This window comes from Lineus longissimus, chromosome 4, assembly GCF_910592395.1.
Source record: "Lineus longissimus chromosome 4, tnLinLong1.2, whole genome shotgun sequence".
In the NCBI taxonomy this organism is placed as follows: domain Eukaryota; kingdom Metazoa; phylum Nemertea; class Pilidiophora; order Heteronemertea; family Lineidae; genus Lineus; species Lineus longissimus.
The window spans coordinates 2,008,509-2,023,573 of NC_088311.1; the positions used below are offsets into that span (position 1 = coordinate 2,008,509).

Sequence of the window (15,065 nt, forward strand, 5' to 3'; positions counted from 1 at the left end):
CACTAGCCAGGGGTAAAAAAACTAGTTCTTCAATCTCGATTGATTACCATGGATACAGATGGGCCTACTCTATCTCAATTGCTACTTGTTCAAATGTAAATGTCCGATGTTTTTTTTAAAGGGGTAGCTCTGACGATTAGTTGAGGAAATTACCAGTTTCCTCTGTGCACCTACGCGGTGAGCAGGCCCCGCATGCTATTTATAGCTCAAGAGGATGTTGACATCGACTGGTTCCTGTGAGATTGCACATGCACATGTCCTCAAGGTAAAATTTCGAGGGCAAAAAACTTAAACAAAAGTCGCAACGACATCCTATTTTTATATAAAAGATTGAAATAGTCGTCAGTTGGCTTTCTCAAGGTGATGAGTAGATGTGTATGAAAATTTTTTTCGCCATCCTTGTTAATCTTGAAGTTATAAGGCATAGAGGTGAAATTTTTCAAATTTGCGTTAACATACAGGGTGTCTCATGCATTGTGCTGCATCAGTCTATGCATGACTGTATATCTAGACGACGTTGAAACTTGGCCAGATGTATTCTACAAGAGACAAGCTATTCAGAAATGTATAGGTTTGTGTGAGAAGAAGGTACTGCCAAGTCTACAGCCGCTGGAACAGGGGTATGCATGAAATTACGTCGCGTCATTTTTGAAGGCAGGTTTGGCCTCCGCACCGGCTACTGAGACCCGAGGAAGCCTGTTGATTTAGGTCTCGTTAGGGAGTTTTTCCCAAATGTAGGACGTAACATCTATTTTAAAATGCGTTTCCAAAGTGAATGCATGAGGATAACCCATTTGTGTCGTATATGGAAACGCACAATTCCCCTGATTCTGCAGGATGTTAAATCGGGCATTTTGTTTCTTTAAATAAATCATAAGCGTCGCATTTGCTCCCAGCTCTGTTCACCATCCCAAATGGCAATATTGCCAATTGGGCCGGACAATCACGAAAAACCCCAAATATTATACATTTCTTCCTGAATCATTCTTACAATGACCATTCTTCCATGAAAGACAGTTGGTTACGCTACACAAAAAAACAAAAAAACGAGGGTCAAACATTGAACTTTTGAGATATGTTGAATTTTGCACAAATCAGCGAAAAACGCACCAACTGGCACTGGACGGCATTTCAACAAGGGGCCGACGCACATTCCAAGTTCAGTGTACACATACGTCGGCAACAACAGTAACATGCGTAGTTTCTTGTTAGTCGCCTATTGAGTAGTGCTCTAGGTTTCAGAAACTCCAAAAAAACACTTCTTTACCAAAACAACTGCTAAATCAACACTGGGGTAGTGTGAGGACCAAGAAATCAATGATATTTTAGGAACTACGCGCATGAATACAAAAAGTCCCTAATGAGACCATTGTAGATGGACCGGTTATACCGAGCACTCTGGTATTTCAGATTATTCACTCGGATCGAGGTCACCCATCCTACAGAAAACAAGTCACCGGACACAGGAAGCTTACGCCCCCAAATCGAGCCCATGACGAGTGAATTGCCGTCAAGTACCAGCCTCTGTAATGAGTGAATGGAGGGGACTGGTGGAAGAGTCTATGTTTGGGTTTAACGAAGTTGTGGTATATTTTATCTGCAACAAAAAACTATAATGCGTTGTTAAGTAAAATATTGACCATATATTTGTCAGAATAACTGAGTAATATGAATTAAAACAAATATTTGATGTTAATTTTTCAGTAAATGGCTATATATGGATTGAATTAACCTACGATTATTTTTTTGATATTTCCAACACTACATTACAACCTGTACAACTGTACAAAATACACTACGGTAGTACATTTTGTATATAAAATACATTGGAATACACAGAACTACACTCAACATTGACATGGCTTCCAATGCTCTCTTCGATTTTGAAGCTGTTCGGGAGGAATTTTCTGTAAGACTTTACTTATTAGGATGTTATGCTGTTTGTTCCTCAGACCTTAGCCAAGGCCTGCTTTCAGGAATCTTCCCTTCTCTCTGAGAGTCTCTCTCTTCAGTCTCCTGAGTCCTGTCGTTCCTCGGCCTCTCGGCCCTCTGGCTCTGTCTTGTCTGTTGCATATGCATGGACGGTGCGTGCCTCTCAGCCCTCTGATGTCTGACGCGCTATCTGTCTCCTCCTCGCACTTCACTCGAGTCTCGACACGGTCACGACTGTGATTGTACCTGTCTCGGGTCACTCACACTGCCCCTATTCATAAACTGCACTCCTCAACAGTGTGCAGCAGGTTGTGCGTGTTGTTTGCCAGATCCCCGCCCCTGAGGCTGGGTGGCTCGATACACCATAGGTAGACCTTTGGCAAGTTGAAATAATTCCCTCCTCTGTAGCTGGTGTCTCTCTTGCCTATACAAAACTCTCCATGTTTTTCAGAAATGCGTGAAAAAATGTAAACCCTTTGACAATCTTACTGAAATAGAAAACTGCTTCAGTAACTCGGATGGAAGGTGAGTGACAAAGAGTAGATTCAGTGGATAGATGAGAGAAATAGATATCTAATGCTGAAGTAAAATTGAAATAGAAGATGGACAACATCTGATGCCAGTTTCATCCATCATAGGATCATAACTACATAAGAATAGAACTCAAATAAAATGTTTCAGTTATTTTCATGCATACGAAGTAAGATAAGATATCTTATTTGAACAATGAAACAGTGTTAATTTGTTTTTGAAGCTTCCGAGGTGGTTCATTCCCCCACCCTCTTGAAAAATTAAAGACAACTCTTAGTCTTACTCTTAAATTTACACATCTGTGAGATAGTAGCTCAAGATATCAATTTGGACAATTCTTGCTTTATTATTCCAGTGATTCTGAGAAGAAGACGGCTCTTGATCAGTCATTCAGAGATGTGCTGCATGGTCTTATTGTAAGTACTAGCAGTGTCTTAATGGATAGAGCTGTCACTCAGTCTGTGTTGAGGAAACTCTTTCTCAGACCTGCCCTTAGATAAACTTAAAAAGTTCATTCTGGCTTTGAATTCTATCATCAGAGTCGACTCATTATTGAATAAGTGAGTGGTTCAGCAAATAGTTACTGATTACATCTTATTCTTTGTTGTTGGTTTCCATACCCTATCTTATTACCGAGCAAAATGCGACTTTTTTCCAGAAAGAAAACAGTGATTGTACTGTATACAAAGGCCTGATCAATCAGGTTGTGTTGTGTGTGAAACAAGGTAAGAAGGATTGTTATTTACCATTGTATGAATCAACTATAACTTTGTTCATGAATTACTCAATTAGGTCTCAGCCCTTAAAATCTATTCATCGAAATCACTGAGTGGTTGTGACATCAGTAGAAAAAGTGACAATATACACAATGTGTTTACATCTATGTATATTCGGGCATCCAGTTTCTACCACACTCTGTGAAAAGCGAGATGGTGACAAAATGATATCCCATACTTTATCCAATGCATAGGAGGCCAAATCATTTAGCCACTTTGAAACAGTTTCTCACCTCGACTTTTGTCTGATTTGTTATTTATCTTTATAACTCCAGAATTTTGTAATGCCTCGACACCGTTCCTCATCCTCTCAGATATTTTTGACTCTGTTACCTTGGACAAATGCGAAGCCGTTTTCACCTATGTGGAGGAGGGTGTTGCAGAATGGAAGTCGGTAAGGGAGCCGGTGATCCCCTGGGCCAATCCAGTTGCCTGTTGATAATGAGCATATGTGTCCTCAGTAAATATGCATTGCATTTAATCATTAATGACTGAATACTGAATTGCATTGAGTTGGCAAGCCTAAGCTTAACGCTGCAAAGAAGTGGGGGTTTTTCATCATTCTTTTGTAGAACTCAAAATAATTTCCCAAAACTTTTAAATTCTGATCTAGGAACATATCAAATTGAAATTCATTTCTTATTTCAGGAGACTTTCTACACCGCTGGGAAGAATTACTTGCTGAGAATGTGCAATGATCTCCTTCGAAGGCTTTCCAAGTCACAGAACACTGTTTTCTGTGGACGAATTCAGTTGTTCTTGGCAAGGTTGTTCCCCTTGTCTGAGAAGTCAGGTCTGAATCTGATGAGCCAGTTCAACTTAGATAACATCACGAAATTTGACTTGAAAGATGATGAACAGTTCTTCAAGGTACATACATGTGGTATCGTTATTTCTACAGTCATTCACCAAGTGTTCACAATCTTTGTTCATTCCACCAGTTTTTCTAGCAAGTTCTGTATGAGCATTCTCTCATCAAGACATTGGGAGCATTCTCTCATCAAGACACAGGGAGATATCAGTCAAAAGCTCATGATTCTGTGGTGATAATATTGATGCACCTGTTCATAGCACAATCGGAAACATTTCCCACATTCGCCTTGCATCCACTTGTGTTGACTTGGTGCTACTATCAACATCCTCAATTTGTAGCCTACCTTTCAAATGTTTCTTTGCAGCCGGAAGATGCAGATAAGAGTAAAGAAGAGGGGATGGAAATTGAAGAAGGTGAAATGGAAGAACAGCCTCCAAAGTATGTAGTTCCTTCAAGTTTTGTAATCTATAATTGTTTGTTTGATTCCAGCAAATCTATCAGCCATCTTTCTCCTCAGAAATTCAAAAATACACCGACCTTTGACTATTAGTATTATATCTGTACAATGTGATACGAGGTTAAGATCTGATGATGTAGTCATTTTTGAAATTCAAAGCACAGCCTTGAAGTGTTGTTAAACTAATAAAATGATTTATGCAACCTTGATATACTGCAGGAGATTTCCCCCAGTCTTGGAAGTTCATACTCATGGTTCCCCAATTTCTACCACAGCAAGAAATATGTAAAATTTCTTTCACTCCATTTGATTATAATTTCTTTTTTCAGCTCTGTCCCAATTGACTATAACATGTACAGAAAGTTCTGGTCACTACAGGATTACTTCAGGACACCAGTCCAGTGCTATGACAAGTTGGCTTGGAGGAAATTCACCAGCGTAAGTCTGCTGAGCACGAGGGTTTGTTTGTAGTACTTTTAAATTCTGATGAATTTGATATTTTTCTACACTTTTGAGTGATGTTCTTCACCCTTTCTAACTTCAATGAAGGTAATTGATTTCCCATCATTGATCATGTTAAAAAGTCCAAATCCCATTTTACAGACAGGCATTATTTTTCTTCAGAATGCCAGCGACGTCCTGAGTGCATTTGCCAGTTACAAACTTGACGATATCAGATCTTCTAAGAAAAAGCTAGAACATCTTCGCCAGACCAGATCAGAAACATACTTTGCTAAGTACCTGACAAGTTCAAAGGTAAGTATTTGTGGAGCATGTTAGTGTAATGATTGGGGCACCCAACTCGCAGATAAAGGATTGTGGGTTCAAGCCCAGGTGAAGTGCCAATGGTGTGCTCAATCAGCCTGACCTTCCAGCCCTCCCCGATGTATTCCATGTGGCAATATTTTGGCACAGATATTTAGTCAGTTGCGTGTTGGTTTCTCAGATTGGCATGAACTCTCAAGACATTTCAGTTGTCTACTTCACTATTGTCTTATCTTTCAGCTTTTAGATCTACAGTTGAGTGACAGCAACTTCAGACGATATGTCCTTGTTCAGTTCTTGATACTCTTCCAGTATCTCAATGCTGCAGTCAAATTTAAAAGGTAAGTGACCATTTTCTCAACTGCTCTCATGACATTTTGTCAAATGGGCATTTGCTGGTAAAAATATTTTGAAGGATGATAAATTTCAATGAGTGATAGATAGCAGAGAGAATATTGCTTGTCTGAAGTAATGATGTTTTTCCAAGTCCAAATGGAAAATACTGTATTGCTCAACCTGAAACTATTCTGAACATCCATATTTTAGTGCTGACCATGTGTTAAACGATGAACAGGCCAACTGGGTGAAGGAGACCCAGGCCAAGATCATGCAGTTGATCAAAGAGACACCACCAGATGGAGATAAGTTTGCCAAGTACATTGAGGTAGGTTGATCTACGAGTCATTCAACTGTTAACGCTGTCCTTTGGCTCTGTCCTTGGGTGGCCCATTGCTGATATACTGCAATGTCAATACTGGTAGCTGCTCTGTCGATGGAAAAGTGCTAAAAAACTTTTTTGACTTCGTGAGTGAAACATTTATTCATCTGCTTGAAAATGTGCCTATGGTTTTGACACTTTCAGCATGTATTGAACCGAGAGGAGCATTGGAATAGCTGGAAGAATGATGGCTGTCCAAGTTATGTCAGAGAGATGCCACAGGAGGAAAACAAACCTAAAGTATTCAGGTAAACTCATTTGACTTTGCTTGTTTGATTCCATATGAAATTATTTAAGGATTAAGGAGCAAATCGAGGTTCATGGCTGAAGTATATTGTGATCATGTTGGTGTAAAGAGTGATAGTATGATATAGGCTTCTCCTCAAACCACAACAACCAATAAGGTCATGTAATAAATGTATCTTAATCAAAATTCCAGAAGAAAAAGAAGCATGGGTGATGACATCAAGGCCAGCGGTGGAAAGATCATCAAAATGGGAAACTCCGAGTTAACACGTCTGTGGAATCTCTGTCCTGATAATCTGGAAGCCTGCAAGGCTGATAAAAGGTAAGCTATCTGTGTTAAGAGTGCGATAGTTGCAGTTGCCCCATTGGCTTGCTCTAGTTTCATGCCGTTTCCACTGTACCAGGTTGGGAGTGTATGGTGTGGGGATGACTTGATACTAGAAGAACCCTGATACTGAGAGTAAGAGTACCCTACTTGGCTTCACCAGAGCCAGCAACAATAAGATACTAAGAAGAATATTTTCCTTTTCAGAGTTTTCCAGCCATCTTTGGAGGGATTCTTCGAAGATGTGATTGAACAAACCAATCCTGCCAATCAAATTGACAATGAATACAAGTGAGTGATACTCTGGATCATCTTTATGTTAGATTATGCCTTGGTGAATTAATTCCTGGGAGACCAGTAGTGACAACAAAAAGAGTGCTAGAGGAGGTATTTTCCAAATCAGTAAAGAAAGTTTACCTTTTATCTACCTTTAGGTTTGTCCATGGTGAGAGATTCAACTGTTGTGTAAACTTTTCCACAAATTTTCATTTCCAGGGACTACCTGAAACCTAACTGGCAGTGGGTTGCCCTGCGGCTTCTATCAAAGAGAAGTCCACACTTTTTCTCTCCAACGAATCAACCAGGAAAGACACTTGTGCAGTACTTGGAGAATTTATTGGGGCAAATGGCAAAAGAGATGCCAGTAAGTGAATTTTGCTACCACTTTGAATGACATTTATTTTGCAGAACATGATATTGAATGGCCAATGTTAAGAGGCAGATTGAAGATCAGGGAAGAAGAGAAGTGTGTCAAAGTTTACAGAAACGCCATTATACTTTGAATTGTCTGAAGCTCCTTGAGTTTGGTGTTGTACATTGTGGCAGAAATCTATAAAGGTGCCCTGTGCATTTCTGAAGATGGTCCGTCATGAAGGAATTCTCAGCGTTACCCTTACAACTTGAACTTAATTGTTTTGTAGTCAGCAACTGAAGATCAGAAGGTTGATGAAGAGGAAGGAATCAAGGAGGACCAAGGACAGGATGAAGAGTTACAGGAAGAGCCAGGTAGGCAGTGAATTCTCGGGGGAAAAAACCTGCATGGTGCTTCTCTTGTGGAAATGGATGCCTTGAACCAAAGGCAAATTGCTTCACCAAATTGTTTTTTAAGTTCGAAAGCCATTCTGGTGACGTCCAGTTTGGACTATGTAATCTTTTGCAGTCTTGACCTTATAACAAAATTTCACTCATCACGTTTTTTGCAGTGAGAGACGAGAACACGGATCTGTTAAGCTCTGAGCAGATTCAGGCATTGGCTGGTGAACTGGCTGAGGACTGGAGGAGACTCGCCGTCGAGTTGAACTTCTCTGAAGAAGACATCGGAGCATTTGAAAATGAGGAAGAAGAGGAGAAGGCTAGAGCAGAGCAGATGTTACTCTCCTGGCAGGTAAATATCTGGAGGGAACTTGGTTGACATACTTGTATCTCCTGATTGCTTTCTTGGAAACCTATGATGATTACAGTTGTTCTATAGGCTGTTACCATCTAGGTTGTTCTCTTCAGAACCATGTCCTTTTAAAAGACCTATCAGGATGAATACGGATAAAGTCACTTCGAGGCATTTCTTGATGTTTACATTCTGTTTGATCTGATTTTTAGGTGAGTGCAGGTGATGCGGCCACATCAACTTCACTTCATCAGTCATTGAAAGAGATTGGATTGTCAGCCATTGGAAACAGTGTATTCGGGGCAGATAAGGACAGTTGAGGGAGTTCATGTGCATTATAAGTCAAGGAAAAAAACACTGCCATATTGTAAACTGTGCTCTGTGAAGTTAATTTGGGATGACATGTGATGCTGATAGCCCCTACAAAATCCTCAAGGCTGTGAGGTATCAATCTATGGACAAGCCCAGAATATGGCCTATTGAACAACAGATCAGCAATGCTGCTGCGAGTGTGACGTCTCACATTTTGTATATTTGTGCAAATTCTTGTAAAACAGAAGTCTGAAAGTACAAGTAGAAGTGTGTTTTTTAATAAAAATCTAGCAAACTTCAATCGCGATTTTGTCCTGTGTTGCATTCTTTTGACCACAAGTTTTTGTAAGGTGTTCAGAACAAGATTTACCAATTGGTATCGTTAGATTGTGAGTTCTATTTCTTCCATGTGGCATAAGATTTCAGACTGGAACAGGTTAGATTGTTGCCCCCTATACAAAGTCCAGATGTGACCTTGTCTAAGACAGATGGTCCTCCTTATAGTTGGACTGTGATGTTGTTCTTTGATTGCTTTGTCATTAGAATGGGGGAGAATGCGACACTAACTTGTGTGGCACAGAGACTGTTCTCTGTGTAACAAACATCACTGGTACAGTGACCCTGTCTCTCCTGATAGTACAGTTCAGACAAGTGTGGTAAGATTGTGCCACTGTCCGCGTAGTTTATATTGATGTTTCAGTCTCCCCTAAGTATAGATCGATGTGACACTGAATCGCCTCAATTGCAAGGTTCAAGCATAATCCAACCAATTTCTTGATGATGGGTAATGCTGCTACAAATGCTGCTTCTGTCCACAGTATGTGACTAGTTGGCGCCAACTAATGAGATTGCAAGCTTATATCCAACAGTGTTTAACGCCTTCAGCGCCGAACCACGTAGATCTGCGTTGCCCAAATCCCCCTCCCCTTGGAGCTGGTTATCGGAGTCTCATGGACTTCATGAAACTACGCCATCGCCATCTTCAGGGCAATATAGAAACTGAAAAGACCAATGATATTTTCACGGCCTTTTCAGTTTCTACCTTGCCCTGAAGATGGCGATGGCGTAGTTCTTTCATGAAGTCCAGGAGACTCCGATGACCAGCTCAGAGGGGGTTTGGGCCACGTAGATCTACGTGGTTCGGCACTGAAGGTATCAACTGCGACCCTGTCGCAGCTGCTTGGCCTGAACAAGACATTGTCAATTTTCTATATATATCCTGGCCTTGTCCTGCAATGTAGTTTGATTGCCACAAGTCCTCAGTTCGATCAAGGAGACATCAGTATGGCATCGTCTTACAATATACCCTCAGCTTTGAGCAGCTAAGTTATAAATCATAAGACAAACCCGTGTAATCTCAAATGTGACTTTATTTCAGTCATCTCCCAACTTTTCATAATAAAGGCAAAAACAAAACAAAACCAACAGGATACCACATCGCCACTGGTATTCTAATAGCGCTCACTTTTTACATCAATGAACTGGCCTTATAACAAACTGCATATTACAGAAGTACATGTACACTGTGGTGTTATTGGGATATTGATGGAGTAACAGTATCCTTCATCCGAGTTGTACATCAGCATGCGTTGAGCTTGACTGTACATTTGAGAACACACAGTATCCAAAGCTCAGAAATTGTGTAATTTTGAACAAAAACAAAAGTCTGGCATCACCAACAGATAATTCCCCTCAATGTATTGACATTGCCCAGCTTCCAGGCAATATGGGCGGAGGCTACGGAGGCAATACCGCTGAAAGTTCGACTGACTGTGGCACAAAGGAGTTTTTCAATGATTTACGTAATCAACAATTTATCGCCAAAAAAATTTAACTGGAAGAAATAAGCAATCTAAGACAAAGAGTAGGACCAATACCCAGAAATGAAATTTTTGTAGAAGATGGAGAAACCATCTAACCAATTAACCCTCTTGGCAGTAGAGCCCAAAATATGCATTCAGACCTTTTCAAGGTGTAGAAGTAAATGTCTCTCCAAAATAAATATATCTTAGTAAATATGCATAGAGGCAATGAAGACGTTTTTTAAACATCTATGTAACAAATACAAATTCACAACAAGTTTGCCAAAGAGCCTTTACTTCCATAAATAAACACCCAGCACTGCTCTCCTTAAATACAGTGTCCCCTTCAAGAGTCAATGAGTACTATGAATCTGTGTGATCTCTGATGATAATACAGCAGCCTCTTCTTTTCCAGAACTATCAGTATCTGGAGCACTCTTATCAACACTAGCAGCACTAGGTAATACTTCAGATCTGTTCAAAGCACCAGGAGTATTTGTTTGCTTTTGTGGAGAATCACAAGAAGACCCAGCATGAGGTGGGACCTCAGAAGTGTTTAAAACAACAATTTTGTAGTGATTGCCATGAGTAGTTTTTGGTACAGAATTAGATAGCACAGCAACAGAACAATCACCAGAACATGTATCAGCTGGGCAGAAGCTGTTAAACTGTCCATCATCCATGAGAACCTGTTCACATTCACTTGCATCTATAACTTCACTTGGACTGTTATCTGAAACAATGTCCTGCACACCACCATCTTTGACACTTTCCAATGTCGACACACCAGGCTTTACAACAACCCGGGCCTCCATTTGCAGCAGTGCTTCAGCCCCTTCTTTCTCTCTTTCACGCTGCTGTTCAGACTCCACAGTATCAAACCCGTCTAAAATTTCTCTGAGACCAGGAGCCTCATATGCGTGCAACTGGACTGTCTTTAGCTTCCTTTTGTACGTCCGCTTCCATCGACCAAATTTATCCCTTTCCATGACATACTTCCCAACCCTTGCATTCCGCTGCTTCTTAGAGGGAAAACGCGTCCTGGATCGGAAATGAAATCTGTTCATTCGAGGAGTTGCATATCTGAAACTTGTACTGCCTTCATTATGCCTTGGGCCAGACGACGTTTGTTTAGAACTTGCACCTGAGGATGATGCAGCTTTGGTCTTACATGTATCAGGGTTGTATATGACGTTCATGTTTGGCTTGTCAGCTTTGAGAGGTCGCTTTGCAAAGTTGCTGAGGGCAGAACACAGGGCAAGGTCTGTCCTGGCGTTTTGTTCAACATTCTTTCGTAATCTTGCAAATGCCGTTTGATAAAGATCGTTCAACAAAAACTTATCTCTGAGTTGTGACAGGAATCCATCCACCCATGTCTCTAGTGTCTGCAAAGAAGATTGAAAATGAATGACTTCAGTAATTAGCACACACAGAGGTAGGCATCAGTTGAAAAGGCAGGGTGCAGGTCAGGGTGAACTGGAAAAGAACATTGTCTTGTAGAAGGGCTCATCATCCTCAATTATAGTAGAGGTGCATGTAGACGGTGAAAAGAGATTTTAAACTTCATTTGAACAACAATTCATCTGATTGCAGGTATTTTCAGGCTACCAATCATACTGTACCAACCATAATGAGACATTCTCATTGAACATAAAGAACTGAATACAAAGAATAAGTTGAGGCCAACCTGTTCCTGTTCTCTTGCTCGAGTTATGATAAAGGGAGGATGCTGCATGTCTGATACGATTGCCTCACCAGCAACATCTGATACGACTCCCTCAGCTACGATATCCATCGGGTATTGCTGCATATGATGATTAGGCACTACCACGCTGTCTGGCCTCGATGCACTTGGCGGAGGTACCTGCCGAAAACCTCCTTGATGGTTGGTGTCTGAATAGACTTGTTGACCGGCAGTCGGGGATGATACATTCTGTTGCATTGTATAATTTGAGGTTTCAGTCAGGATGGATTTCAATACGGGATGGCTTGTCTGGACGATAGTCTGCAGATTCGGGGAAATAGGGAAATGCTGGAGATGACTGGACGCTTGCTCCACACCAATATGACTGAAGTGCTGTGGAATTTGTGATTGAACTTGAGAATGAAGTGGCTGGAAGTGATGCATCTGAGTTGGATAGTACTGTTGTTGAGGACTGTCTTGGTAATGCTGACCAGGTACAGCTATTGCAGCTTGCGTGAAACGGGGTGCGGACTGAAGTTGTGAAATCCCTTGCCAGTTATTTGGTGTTCCTGGAATAGGCGACTGTTCAAGCGAGCTTTGGAGCTGAGGAGAATGGTCCATTGCTTCATTCAAAACACATCCAGGTGGAATACTCAATGTTACATCCATGGCATTGTTTTCACTAGAAGAAGGTACATGTAGTCCCAATGGTTCAGAAAGAGGAGTCGGAAAGTGGTCCGTTTCATTGTCAAAATGACCTTTAGCATCCCCAGTATCAGGCAGTGCTGGCTCTGGAACATTTCTATCAGGAGAAGATACAGGGTCTTGACCACAGGTACATTCCAGTGCTGGTGAGACATTCAACACACCATTGCCATCGTTCAGAGCCCATTCCTGTTTTACTGAGCCGGAAGTATCCTTCAGGGGTTGAAATGGGTGAACAGTTGGCGACTGAGAGAATGCCAACCCCAAGGACTGTAGGTCGGCATAGCTGGCTCCATGCTCCAATGCCTGCACTGCTGCTTGTAGCTCTTCCATCTGGGCAGCTGGCATTGACTGCACAATCATGGAAGAACCATCACCCTTTTGGACAACAACGTTCTGATCAGCAACTTCTGTACTTTGTGACACTGAGAGAAGGACAATTTCAGATAAGGGAACATTATTTTGCTTCTCCTTTCTCTTACCTCGCGATCTCCTTAAAATATTTGGCACAACTTCAGTCTTACTCTTCTTATTTTTCGTCTTAGACTTCACACTATCTTTTGCATTGACTCCTCCACCTGCACTTTTATCAGAACTTTTGATTGGGCCACCAATTGTTTTATAATAAAGTCTATAACAATATGCCTGATCAGGACAGAGTCTACGATCCTGCTGCACAGCGGTATAGTTATCCCCATGTTCAAGCATGAGGTCAACTTTATGTGCTTTAAGTGCAGTTAGTGGAGTGTGTCCATCATGATATAACTCAACTAACTTTTTTTCAATGTCCTTACTGACTGAGCGAAATTTTAAAGCAGGCGCAGCATCAAGAGGGTGGTTGTGAAACATTTTGATGATTACTATTGTTGGCCATTCTTTTATATATGGGTCAGCAGATCTAGTATTTTCCAACACACGTTTGACAATGATAGTCAGATTACTTTTGCATTCAAAGTTTTTCCCTTTTCCCACAGTTTTTTTGTTCCTGGTATTATGATGACATCTGAAATCAGCCTTCCACACATTCTTTCGTCCAGAGTCAGGGTAAGTGCGATCTAATCTGTATGTCATCTTGGAAGATTCTTGAAAACCGGCAAACCATTCCTGGGAATATAGAAAAAATTACATTGTAATAATCTAGGCGTGTGCCTTTCAATGTCAACTGTTCATGGTCTGGCAGCCGTCACACAGGTCGCAGTGACAGTGTACAGGTTGACTTGAGGCGAAAGTATAAAAATCCTACTAGAATTTTAATTTAGAATCCACATCTCCAGCTTTGACTAAATGACTAGGCCTTATTCATCTCAGATTAGAGGAAAATAACATTGTCAACAATTCAAGAAGTCAGAAATAAATACAAAGATTGCAAAACTGAAGAAAATGGTACTGATACTTTCACATTAGGTGGCTATGACCCACCTAATGTGAAGTATCCTATACACCCAGTACAACAGCCACAGTGTACATCGCTCTGAGCTCGATCTGACAGAGTGAAGCACCCTTACCCTGGCTTTTTCCTCAGTGGTGATACCTTTGATACGGAAAATAACTATATAGTCATCTTTATCGTCATTAGCTTTTTCAATGCTGGTGATGAAATATGAATAATCTATCGGGAGTAGAGAGATAAACTCTTGTTTAGAGCTGATATTTTCTAAATTTGCTTCTTCTTGCAAATCCGCCATGTTGCTTGTTGTCGTGCCACTTTTTGACAAAATCTATTCGAACTTTTTTATTGCATAATTCTAACTTATGGATGTGAGGTTTGGGGGGCTGATTGCCTAAAGCTACTGAAAAATCCACAAACATCGAAAATTGATAAATACCCTTTTCAGATGTTACAAAATAGAATGTGTAAGCACATTTTATCGGTGGGCAAGTGTACCTCGAATATTGCCTCAAGATGTGAACTTGGGCTCTATCCCATTATTTATGATATTTTAAAATCAACACTGGGTCACTGGTCTTGGTTAAAATCACTTCCAGATGACAGAATTATAAAACAAGCGTACATGTGGGAGCTAGAACAACTGAAGCGATGTCCATCTGGGTCAAAACACCTATGGACCTATAACATTAAAGAAATTTTAACTGACTCTGGCTTTGGAGGGCAATGGGAAGCACAATCATTACTATTGAAACAAAATGTTATTAAGAAAATACAAGAACATTATAGAAAGAAATATAACGAATCCATTCCATCACAAATAGAAAACTATCCTAAATTAAGAACTTATAAGCATATGTATAATGGAAACCAAATACAACCATATTTGAAAAAGGGGACGCGAAGTAAATACCACTACTTGTTTTCATCTTTGAGGCTAAGTAGCCATAAGCTCCAAATCGAGGTGGGCAGGTATATAAAACAAAAGCCTGAAGAGAGACTGTGCTTGCTCTGTGGAAATGATGTAGAGAATGAAGTTCATTTCTTTATGCAATGTACAAAATATGCACAAATTCGCACTGATTACCTTGAATACATTCATACCTTAATTGATTTAAAGGGATTAACAGATTTAGAGAAACTCTGTAAAATTCTGAATTCTGAGACACAATCCGTTATAATTAAAACAGGAAAATACTTGAAATCTATATGGGATTTAAGAAGTAG

The 15,065-nt window shown here is 40.5% G+C and overlaps 2 protein-coding genes across 4 annotated transcripts; one reads left to right on the forward strand and one right to left on the reverse strand.

Moving 5' to 3' along the window:
- Positions 1 to 1,402: 1,402 nt before the first annotated feature.
- LOC135486302 (THO complex subunit 1-like) lies at positions 1,403 to 8,561 on the forward strand. 3 transcript variants are annotated; one of them, XM_064768997.1, is made up of 18 exons: positions 1,403 to 1,586; positions 2,384 to 2,457; positions 2,819 to 2,879; positions 3,122 to 3,188; positions 3,515 to 3,633; positions 3,888 to 4,109; positions 4,418 to 4,491; positions 4,840 to 4,948; positions 5,135 to 5,266; positions 5,516 to 5,616; positions 5,822 to 5,939; positions 6,138 to 6,241; positions 6,433 to 6,561; positions 6,772 to 6,855; positions 7,060 to 7,207; positions 7,485 to 7,569; positions 7,767 to 7,948; positions 8,161 to 8,561. In XM_064768997.1, exons 1-18 carry the CDS (start codon positions 1,530 to 1,532, stop codon positions 8,266 to 8,268), a joined length of 1,974 nt encoding a protein of 657 aa, XP_064625067.1. In that variant the 5' UTR covers positions 1,403 to 1,529; the 3' UTR covers positions 8,269 to 8,561. The 3 variants fall into 3 exon arrangements, with proteins under 3 accessions (XP_064625067.1, XP_064625068.1, XP_064625066.1); XM_064768998.1 differs by having other exon boundaries at positions 1,404 to 1,909; XM_064768996.1 differs by lacking the exon at positions 1,403 to 1,586 and adding an exon at positions 1,919 to 2,084.
- Positions 8,562 to 9,622: 1,061 nt separating this feature from the next.
- LOC135485977 (uncharacterized) lies at positions 9,623 to 14,136 on the reverse strand. Its single transcript, XM_064768415.1, has 3 exons — positions 13,957 to 14,136; positions 11,750 to 13,555; positions 9,623 to 11,447 (listed from the first exon to the last, which is right to left on the reverse strand). Exons 1-3 carry the CDS (start codon positions 14,134 to 14,136, stop codon positions 10,416 to 10,418), a joined length of 3,018 nt encoding a protein of 1,005 aa, XP_064624485.1. The 3' UTR covers positions 9,623 to 10,415.
- Between the last annotated feature and the right edge of the window lie 929 nt (positions 14,137 to 15,065).